The sequence below is a fragment of the Trichechus manatus genome, unplaced genomic scaffold, assembly GCF_000243295.1.
Source record: "Trichechus manatus latirostris isolate Lorelei unplaced genomic scaffold, TriManLat1.0 scaffold00038, whole genome shotgun sequence".
Lineage (NCBI taxonomy): Eukaryota > Metazoa > Chordata > Mammalia > Sirenia > Trichechidae > Trichechus > Trichechus manatus.
The window spans coordinates 17,444,159-17,455,236 of record NW_004443974.1 but is presented as its reverse complement, the minus strand read 5'-3'; the positions used below and the strand labels follow the sequence as shown (position 1 = coordinate 17,455,236).

At 47.1% G+C, this 11,078-nt stretch overlaps 2 protein-coding genes across 4 annotated transcripts in view; one reads left to right on the top strand and one right to left on the bottom strand.

The window, feature by feature from the left end:
* The window catches only part of RALGDS (ral guanine nucleotide dissociation stimulator), a 34,298-nt gene extending 33,424 nt beyond the window's left edge, over window positions 1–874 (top strand). For all 3 annotated transcript variants that reach the window (XM_023730843.1, XM_023730845.1, XM_023730844.1), the window contains one exon: window positions 699–874. In XM_023730843.1, the coding sequence (XP_023586611.1) occupies window positions 699–874 (176 nt within the window). The remainder of the gene's footprint in view (window positions 1–698) is intronic.
* Window positions 875–10,920: 10,046 nt separating this feature from the next.
* The window catches only part of CEL (carboxyl ester lipase), a 9,359-nt gene continuing 9,201 nt past the window's right edge, over window positions 10,921–11,078 (bottom strand). Inside the window, exon 12 of the mRNA XM_004375793.1 lies at window positions 10,921–10,997. Coding sequence (XP_004375850.1) covers window positions 10,921–10,997 — 77 coding nt within the window. The remainder of the gene's footprint in view (window positions 10,998–11,078) is intronic.

Genomic DNA, 11,078 nt, shown 5'->3' with positions numbered 1-11,078 from the left:
GATGACTCTTATTTCTCTAGGATATATTCCTAGGAGTGGGATTGCTGGATCGAATGGTATGTCTATTTCTAGCTTTCTGAGGAGGCGCCATATCATTTTCCAAAATGGTTGTATCATTTTGCATTTCCAGCAGCAGTGCATAAGAGTTCTGATCTCCCCGCAGCCCCTCCAACATTTGTTATTTCCAGTGTTTTTGATTCGTGCCAGTAATGCCGGCATGAGATGGTATCTCATTGTGGTTTTAATTTGCGTTTCTCCAGAGTTGCTTTTTAAACAAGAGTAGTTAGGTTTAAAATGGGCAGCTCCTGTCCAGAGGTGAGATGAGAAGGCAGAGAGGGTCAGGAGCTGGTTGGATAGACACGGGAAATCCGGGATGGAAAGGAAGAGTGTGCCGTCACAGTACAGGGAGAACAACTAGGGTCACATAATAATGTATGTATAAATTTTTGTATGAGAGACTAACTTGAATTGCAAACTTTCACTTAAAGCACAACAATAAAAAAAAAGAGTAGTTAGGTTTAATCAGTGCCTCTATGGGGCAGGTGTCATTTAGAGAGTCCTTGGTGGTCCTGGGACCGGATTGGGGGGTCTCAGGTCTTTGGCTCAAGCCTGGCCTCCCAAGTAGTGTCAAATCCTCACCTTGGCCTGTGGCCCCCTCTTGAGCACAGCTGACTGTCCCTCTGCCTGTCTCCCACCAGAGCTGAAGATCCCGGACAACGCCAACGTGTTCTATGCCATGAACTCTACTGCCAACTATGACTTTGTTCTAAAGAAGCGGACTTTCACCAAGGGGGCAAAGGTCAAGCATGGGGCCAGCTCCACCCTTCCACGGATGAAGCAGAAGGGACTCAAGATTGCCAAGGGCATCTTCTAGCTGGCCCCTGGCACCGGCCAGCCACAGGGCCGCCCTCCCAGGGTCTGGCTGGCCAGGTAGGGAAGCACTTACAGACTAGAGAGGCTCAGGCCAGGCAGGTGCCTCCCTCCCAACCTGCCAGCCCAGGCCACCCCCAAACTCCAGTTTCACCACTGAACCTCTCCTGCTGCCAGGCATGATGCCTGCCAGTCGACAGGCTGATCTGGACCCCCGTGGACCACTCGCTGCCTTAGGTGCCTTCTGCTCCCTGGGAACCAGAGGACTAGCTGACCTTTGCCAAGGAGTGCTGCCAACGAGTGTGGTGCCCTGCCTGCCACTGGGCACTACCCTCTGTACACATCCCTCGCGCCTTTGTGGGTGCAGGTCATTGCCACCTGTGCCCATGGGCACCCCAGAGCACCTACTCACCCACTGGGTCTGACCACTGCAGTTCTCTCCTCGTGCCCATGGGCCTGCCTGTGACCTTCCCAGGGGTATGGCCGTGCCTCCCACCACTCTAGCCCCTCTCAGGCTGCACCAAAGATTCCACCATCAGGGCCAATCAAGAGTGAGGGAGTCTCGCCCGCCCCCCACTCAGCCCTCTCCCGGGAGAGGAGAGACAGACCCTCTTTGTGGATCATGCTCTTCTCCCCATGAGTGAAGAGGGCCCAGCTGAGTCCCATGGATGTCGAATCCCGTGTCACTGCAAGTGCCACGCGCCGCTGCTTCTGAGCTTTGAGACCACACGGGACGGGGGTTAGTGGGGAGGGAGGGCTTGGGGGCAAGGGAGGAGGAGGGGGATTGAGTATTTGTATAAAGGCAAAAAAACAATGTTTACCAGTTGGGGAGGGGCAATATTTATTTGTTGTAAATAGCAAATGCTAGACTTGAATATTATATTAAAATCCCGTTTCTACTACAGCCTGGGAGTTGCGGTTTTCTTCTTTTGTTTCCTGTGTTAATTCACATGAGATACAGATTCTGTCATTCCCCCTTCGGATAAGAAATCTTGCAGGGTCATCAGTTTACTTCATGCAGGAAAAGCAAGAAGAGCCGCCCTCCCTTCTCTGGTTGTGGGAGGAAGCACGCAAGTCCACCTTTCACGGAGCACGTGTTCGTCTCAGGATCGTGAAGCCAGCCAAGGAGCTGTGATAGCCCATTGAGCTCCTTCTTCTTCTAGAAGAAGATGCTGCCACCAGGCACAGCAGCAACCTCTAAATGTGGGCGTCCTTAAAAACAACATTTGCAAGGACCATTTCCCAACCCAGGATGGTGGCTGTCTTTATACAGCTTTGGGGAAAGAGGGAATATTTTCTGCTTCTCTTGCTGAGGTTTCTTTGGACCACCGGTTGGTAACTTGTAGTCTTCAAGGTCAAACTCTGGAAATCCATCAGCAACTAGTAGGGGAAATGTGAAAAGGTCAGAACTCACTGTGTGGACAAGACAAGGCCAGAGGAAGACCATTAGCAAATGGACAAAGGGCAGGTGGAACTTGACCCCTGCTTCCCCTCTAGGGACTCGTGGTCAGCCCTTTATCTTAGATTTGAATCCTCCGGGCTTCATGTCCTGGACCTCAGAAATCCGGCTCGCTTCCTGTCCAGGGGGAAGGATTTGGGATGTAGCTTTAAAAGGCTGTAGTTAGGCCTCACTCCGTAAGCATTACTGCTACCTATGAACTCGTGTTTCCAGCCTCCCTATAAGTCCTTGTACACTATTTTTAGCCTAGAAATTCCTTAGGAGGCCCCAGCCTCTGCCTGGTTCATTACGGCCACTTCTGGCTGGGACCTGATGAATCACTGTGAGCTCCAGTTTGCTGGGAGAAGCGTACTTATTCCCTGCCAGTGAAAGACCCTTCACGCTCCCCCTTGCTCACCAAGGTGGTGTCTGGAGCCATGTGGTTATGAGGTCCCGTCTCAGTGATGACCAGCTCACAGACTCACTCACGTTGTTACTGACTTGTCCTAAAAGAGTAGCTGGGCCCCGAGCCCTTGGAGCTTGTAGCCCTCTGGGATAGCTGTCTTCTGTGTCCAAGGTCTGGTGCTTTTGTTGTATCATAGGCGGTGTGAAACTCTCCCATGGGAGAGATGAAAGATGCAGCATGACAGGGCAGGGGGATGCCGCCAAGACTGAGGGTCCCTGGGCACACAGGGACACAGCCTTACCAATTACAATACTGAAATGCTTCCAATCTGGGGGTTAATTAGATGCTGCCCTGAGTGCACCCGAGGTGCCTCCCTGGCTTCCCCGGAGCTAAAGGATGAACACCGGGCCCAGCACAGGAGCTGTACCAGCCTCCAGCCTGCTCCTTGTTAAGTATTTTCAACCTTCTCCCTTGGATACACCCTGCAAAGGCAAGAGCCAGATCAATTGCAGAGCAAATCTGAGTTACCTCCCTCTTGCCAATAGCTGTAGTGTCTCCCAGACACACATCAGGGCTCCACTCTGCCAGGGAGGCCTTCTGAGTGCAACCCCGGAGCTGAGCAGACCCTGATTCTTGACAGCCGGGCCCTGGCTGATGTGGCCTAGCCACCCAGGGATGTGATTTGCTAAATAAAGGTGCAGCTGAGCTTTCCCACAAAGGGGTAAGAGCCAGGTCCCAAAGCTAGTCCAGGGCCAGAGGACGGCACTGGTGCCTGAGGGGTTTCTCCTGCAGGGCTGGGAAGCTGAGAGCAGGCCTTGTCCATGCCACTGTGGCAGAGGGGGGACTCATTACTGTACCTTGGGGCATCCATCTGCCAAGAATACAGTAACAGTTACCCAGACAAGACCCATGTTTGCAGTGAGGGTCCATCACAGTCTGTCTTGATGGAGAGCCCTCTCCTTACACCCAAGACTCCTTGACCAAACCAGAAAGCCCAGGGCAGCCACGGTTGTCTCAGGCAGGCGCTGGGTGCCACTGTGCTCCTGGAGGGGAGAGGGTTGGCACCCAGCTCAGGCTGTGCTGTGAGGGGAAGCAGGACTCCAGCTGGCCTTGATTCCTGATGGAAAGTATTATGTCAGTTCCTGGCAGGAAGCAAGTATCAGGGCAGTGATTGTTGGGTTGGCAGGCCAGGGCAGGTGGCCTGAGGTCTCCTGGGTCTGCCTTCCTCGGGAAGTGCCAGCCCTCCATTTCAGTGGATCTTAAGTCCTAGCTGTGGGCAGTGTTGCCACTTCAGTCTGGTTTCTGCACAAATCTTGATTTTTTAAAGAAGAATTCCATTCTGATAGCCCCTTCCCCAACTGGCTCTAGATGAAGTGGACAGTAAAGATGCGGGTGAATCTAAAAGGTTTTAAAATGCCCTCTGCCATCTGCTTATAAAGGGCGCAGAAAGTATCTGTTAACAGTAGAGACGGGAGGTCTGTACCAGTTTCCTGTAGCTGTTAGGTGCGGTCAAGTCGGTTGCAACTCAGAGTGACCCTATATACAACAGAAGGAAATACTGCCCCGTCCTGCGCCATCCTTACAATCAATCATTGTTATGCTTGAGCCCCTTGTTGCAGCCACTGCATCAGTCCATCTCGTTGAGAGTCTTCCTCTTTTTCACTGACCCTCTGTCTTACCAAGTGTTATGGATTGAATCATGTCCGCCAAAAACTTGTGTCAATCTGGCTGGGCCATGATTCCCAATATTGTATGATTGTCTACCATTTTGTCATCTTTTGTGATTTTCCTATGTGTTGTAAATCCTACCTCTAAGATATTAATGAGGCAGGATTAGAGGCAGTTATGTTAATGAGGCAGGACTCAATCTACAAGATTAGATTGTATTTTGTGTCAATCTCTTTTGAGTTAGAGAGAAACGAACAGAGAGACAGGGGGACCTCATGCCACCAAGAATGAAGAACCAGAAGGGGAGCACGTCCTTGGGACCTGTGGTCCCTGTGCTGAGAAGCTCCTAGACCAGGTGAAGATTGCTGACAAGGACCTTCCCCCAGAACCAACAGAAAGAGAAGGCCTTCCCCTGGAGCTGGCACCTTGAATTTGGACTTCTAGCCTCCTAGACTGTGAGAGAACAAACTTCTGTTTTTAAAGCCATCCACTTGTGATATTTCTGTTATAGCAGCACTAGATAACTAAGACACCAAGCATGATGTGCTTCTCCAGGGACTGGTCCCTCCTGATAACATGTCCAAAGTATGTGAGACCAAGTCTTGCCATCCTTGCTTCTAAGAAGCATTCTGGCTGTACTTCTTCCAAGACAGATTTGTTCATTCTTCTGGCAGTCCGTGGTACATTCAATATCTTTTGCCAACACCATAATTCAAAGGCATCAATTCTTCTTCGGTCTTCCTTATTCATTGTCCAGCTTTCCAATGCATATGAGACATTAGAAAATACCCTGGCTTGAATCAGGCACACCTTAGTCCTCAAGGTGACATCTTTGCTTTTTAACACTTTAAAGATGACTTTGCAACGGATTTGCCCAATGCAATACATCATTTGATTTCTTGACCGCCGCTTCCATGGGCATTGATTGTGGATCCAAGTAAAATAAAATCCTTGACAACTTCAGTCTTTTCTCCATTTATCATGATGTTGCTTATTGGTCCAGTTGTGAGAATTTTTGTTTTCTTTATGTTGAGATGTAATCTGTACTGAAAGCTGCTAGTAGATGTTAATGATGTTATCCATGTCAACAACTTCAAAGAAAAAAGGAAAAAATGATCATAGCATCTCTTTTTACTGCCTAATGAAAAAAGCTGAGGCCTTTTTACAGTACTTTCAGTAAACCTGGAGTTTCAAAGATTCTGTTGTGTTTTATCCAACAAAGCAGTTCTCATCTTTGGTGAGTGGCAGTACTAAATAAAATCTTTAAATTTCTCTATGGAAAAAGAAACTAAAAAGCTGATCAAAAGACAAATGATAGACTGGGAGAAAATATTTATAATAGTGTAACAGACAAAAAGTTAATATCCTTAATATGATCTTCATCAGTAAGTGCTTCGAGTCCTCTTCACTTTCAGCAAGCAAGGTTGTGTCATCTGCATATTGCAGGCTATTAATGAGTCTTCCTCCAATCCTGATGACTTGTTCTTCTTCGTATAGTCCAGTTTCTCGGACTGTTTGCTCAGCATACAGATTAAATAAGTGTGGTGAAAGGATACAACCCTGATGCACACCTTTTCTGACTTTAAACCATGCAGTATCTCCTTGTTCTGTTCAAATGACTGCCTCTTGATCTATGTACAGGTTCCTTATGAGCACAATTAAACGTTCTGAAATTCCCATTCTTCACAGTGTTATTCATAATTTGTTTTGATCCACACAGTCGAATGCCTTTGCATAGTCAATAAAACACAGGTAAACATCTTTCTGGTATTCTCTGCTTTCAGCCAAGATCCACCTGACATTAGCAATGATATCCCTCATTCTCATCCTCTTCTGAATCTGGCAGTTCCCTGTTGATGTACTGCTGCAGCCCCTTTTGAATGATCTTCGGTAAAATTTTACTTGTGTGTGATATTAATCATATTGTTCGACAATTTCCGCATTCTGTTGGATCACCTTTCTTTGGAATGGGCACAAATATGGGTCTCTTCCAGTCGGTTGGCCAGGTAGCTGTCTTCCAAATTTCTTGTCATAGACAAGTGAGCACCTCCAGTGCTGCATCGGTTTGATGAGACATCTCAACTGGTATTCTGTCAATTCCTGGAGCCTTGTTTTTTGCCATTGCCCTCAATGCAGCTTAGACTTCTTGCAGTACCATTGGTTCTTGATCATATGCTACCTCCTGAAATGGCTGAAAGTTGGCCAGTTTTTTTTGGTACAGTGACTCTGTGTATGTCTTCCATCTTCTTTTAATGCTGCCTGTGTCATTCAATGTTTTTCCTGTAGAATTCTTCAATATTGCAACTCAAGGCTTGAATTTTTTCTTCAGTTCTTTCACTTTGAGAAATGCTGAGCATGTTCTTTCCTTTTAGCTTTCTAACTCCAGGTCTTTGCACATTTCCTTATAATACTTTACTTTGTCTTCTCTACCCTTCTCTAATCTTCAGTTCAGCTCTTTTACTTCATCATTTCTTCTATTCTCTTTAGCTACTCTATATTCAAGAGCAAGTTTCAGAGTCTCTTCTGACATCCATTTTGATCTTTTCTTTCTTTCCTGTCTCTGTAATGATCTTTTGCTTTCTTTGTGTATCATGTCTTTGATGTCATTCCATAACTTGTCTGGTCTTTGATCACTAGTGTTCAGTGTGTCAAATATATTCTTGAGATGGTCTTTAAATTCAGGTGGGATATACTCAAGGTCGTATTTTGGCTCTTGTGGACCTGCTTTAATTTTATTAAGCTTCAACTTGAACTTGCATATGAGTATTGATAGTCTGTTTCGCAGTAGGCACCTGGCCTTGTTCTGACTGATGATATTGAGCTTCTCTATCGTCTCTTTCCACAGATGTAGTCAATTTGATTCCTGTGTATTCTGTCTGGTGAGGTCCACATGTATAGTCGCCGATTATGTTGTTGAAATAAGATATTTCCAATGAAGAAGTTGTTGGTCTTGCAAAATTCTATCATAAAACGATCTCCGGCGTCGTTTCTATCACCAAGGCCATATTTTGCAACTACTGATCTTTCTTTGTTTCCAACTTTCGCATTCCAATCACCAGTAACTAACAACACATCTTGATTGCATGTTTGATCAATTTCAGACTGCAGAAGTTGGTAAAAATTTCAATTTCCTCATCTTTGGCGTTAGTGATTGGTGCGTAAATTTGAGTAATAGTCGTATTTTGTTGTAGGCGTATGGCTATTATCCTCTCTCTAACAGCGCTGTACTTCAGGATCTTGAAATTTTCTTTCTGATGATGAACACGACACCTTTCCTCCTCAATTTGTAATTCCCGGCATAATAGACCCTATGATTGTCCAATTCAAAATGGCCAACAACAGTCCATTTCAGCTCATTAATGCCTAGGATATCCATCTTTATGCATTCCATTTCATTTTTGACAACTTCCAGTTTTCCTAGGTTCATACTTCGTACATTCCACATTCTAATTATTGATGAATATTTGGAGCTGTTTTTGTCTCATTTTGAGTCATGCCACATCAGCAAATGAAGGTCCTGAAAGCTTGACTTGATCCACATCATTAAGGTGGACTCTACTTTGAGGAGGCGGCTCTTCCCCAGTCACATTTTGAGTGTCTTCCAACCTGAGGGGCTCATCTTCAGCACTGTATCAGACAATGTTCTGCTGCTATTCATAAGTTTTTCACTAGCCAATTTTTTTAGAAGGAGACCATCAGTTCCTTCTTCCTAGTCTGTCTTAGTCTGAAAGCTCCACTGAAACCTGCCCACCATGAGTGACCCCGCTGGTATTTGAAATACTGGTGGCATAGCTTCCAGCATCACAGCAACATGCAAGCCCCCACAGTAAGACAAACTGACAGACGTGTAGGGACTAGTTTCCTAGGGCTGTCATAACAAAGTACCACAAACTTGGGTGGCCCAAAACAAAAGAAATTTATTCTGTTACAGTTCTGAAAGGTCAAAATCAAGGTGTCGGCAGGGCCATGCTCTCTGAAAGGCTCTAGGGGAAGATCCTTCCTTGTTTCTTCCAGCTTCTAGTAGCCTCAGGTGTTCCTTAGCTTGTGGTAACATAACTCCAGTCTCTGCCTCCATCATCATATGGCATCGTCTTCCCTCTGTCTCTGTCTGTCTTTATAAGGACACCTGTCATATTGGATTAGGGCCAACTCTACTCCAGTATGACCTCACATTTACTTAATTCCATCTGGAAAGATCCTTTTTCCAAATACGTTTACATTCACAAATACCAGGGGTTAGGACTTGAACATTTTTTGGGGGGAACACCATTCAACCCATAACAAGTTCCTTTCCTCTCTGATCCCTTTGATCACCGTTGGATCTTCGTGAGGGCAATATTGGTTTATGCTTCTACAGTCACAGAGGGGCAGGGGCTCAGGTAGGAGGGAGAAGATCTGATGAAGAAAGTTCAGCAAGAGGAGAAAGTGTTCTGTTTCTGCCCCTTTGACTTGTCCTAGTTTTCCCAACATGAGCTTGCTCCACCCTCCTGAGGAGGCTCATGAAGTCCCTGAAGAGTGTCATGATCAACACTTGCACAAAGTCAACCTGAATTCAGATAAAGGCCCCAAAGAAAGGGTCAGCATTTTTGCAACCCACGCTCCCACCCCACCACTTACAGGGCTGGCCAGCAGGGCAGCTCTTACAGTGCTGTTGAGGAGCTCTGGAAGGATTTGGAGCATAATAACCATAATAATTGGTAATAAGTGAATCCGAGGATCCCCTCTTTGCTCCCCTGTGCCTTTCCATGGGGACATGAGCAAGGCAGGGATTAAATCTCTGCTGCTCCCCAGCAAGTCCCAGCACTGTTTCTGTTTAAATGTGACAGGTCTTCACACTCTGTTTAAACAAAAACATCTAGCAGAGTCATAGATTTGTGTTACCTCTGTACATGTGGAAGACAAAGAGAGTATTTATCTTTCTGAAACCAAGGTGTTAATTTAAATATTATTACCAGTGCTTCGAGTTAGCCAGTAAGGTGACCGACCAGGCAGAATGACAGCGATTGGAAGGTTGAAGGTTTTCTTCACAGGATATAAACACCACCTTGAAGTCCAGGCGTCTCATGGGTCTCCCTCATTAACCAATGGCATCAACTAGAGCTCCCTTTACCATGTCTGCCTCCTACCTGAGCCCCTGCCCTTCCACAACTGTGGCAGAATACATTGACATTGTCATCAGGAGCACTGGCTTTGGGGTCTCAGGCCTGGATTTGAATCCTTTCTCTGAGTGACCTTGGGAAGGTGACTCTCCTCTCAGGGTCTCGATTCCCTCTTAAGTGTAAGTGTCTAAAATGGGGGTGTTAATAGCACCCCCCTCATGTGACCACAGTGAGGTCAGACTTGTCAAGTGCTCAGCACAGGGCTGGACCTAGAGCTTGAAGAGGTGAGATAGGCCCTGTTATGGAATGAATTGTGTCCCCCAAAAATATGTGTTGAATTCCTAGCCCTTGTACCTGAGGATGTGATCCTGTTTGGAAATAGGGTTTTTCTTTCTGTTATGTTAATGAGGGTATACCAGTGTAGGGTGGATCATAAACCTAATCACTTCTGAGTTATAAACAGACCAGAACAGACACAGAGACACATACATGGGGGAAGACAGACACCATGTGAAGATTGTCTACAAGCCAAGGAATGCCAAGGAACGAAGGAATGCCCAGGGCTGCTGACAAGGAAGGAATTGACATGGCTGAGACCCTGATTTGAACTTCTAGCCTCCAGAACTGTTACGTTCTTTAAAGCCTCTCATTTGTGGTATTTGTGTTAGAGCAGCACTAGGTAACTAAGACAGGCCCTGACTCTCACTTCTGTCATCTGCCCCTCTGACTCTCCTACAATGACTAGGCACTGCCCAGAAGGCTTCTGCACAGCGGGGGAATGTGGCACCCAATGTCCAGCCATCTTGTACTCTTTGCTTCTGAACATCCACTGTGATTTTTTGTTCTCTTTGACTAGTATCCAGCTGGAGGAACAGAACCCATTTTCTCTTCACTGGCTACCTCCCCAGACCACAGTTAGAATACAGAGGTCGCTACCCAGGACATGGGGGGTAGCTGGGTTCCACTGGCTCCAGAGGAGGCCACCACCTACCCTGGAAGACATGCCTATGTAAAGCCCAGCTCCGCTCTCTGGCTGCCACCACCACCCGACCCACCCTTTGGGGCCAGAGCCCAGCCTGTCAGGAGCGAGCAGCCTGGTGTGGAGGGAGGAGGGCAGGCTTTGAGGTGACCCACGCCAGAATCCCAGTGTTGGGTCTGCCATGTAACATCTCCAAACCTGTTCCCTCCTCTCCAAAATGAGAATATCGACCTCCTGGGAGCTTGGAAGGTTGATGGAGATCCTGGGTATAGAGTGTTCACCCCGGTTCCTGGTGCTGTAAAGATAAATAACTGCCCCGCCTTCCTTCGACTGAGTCTTTGGAGCAAAGAAAAACACCAAACACAGAAGGATGAGGCTTTATTCAGGAAAAGCATGTGAGGGGAGGTGGTCCCTGGGGTCTCCACCCTTATGACCTCTTGGGGTCAAGTCTCATGGGACATTAGAAGCCAATGACTATGGGCATCTGAGCCTCCTCGGAGTCACCCATGGGGGGCACAGGGGCAGCCTCAGAGTCACCTGTCGGGGAGGTGGGGGCCACCTCAGAGTCACCCGTGGGGGGCACAGGGGTAGCCTCAGAGTCACCTGTCGGGGAGGTGG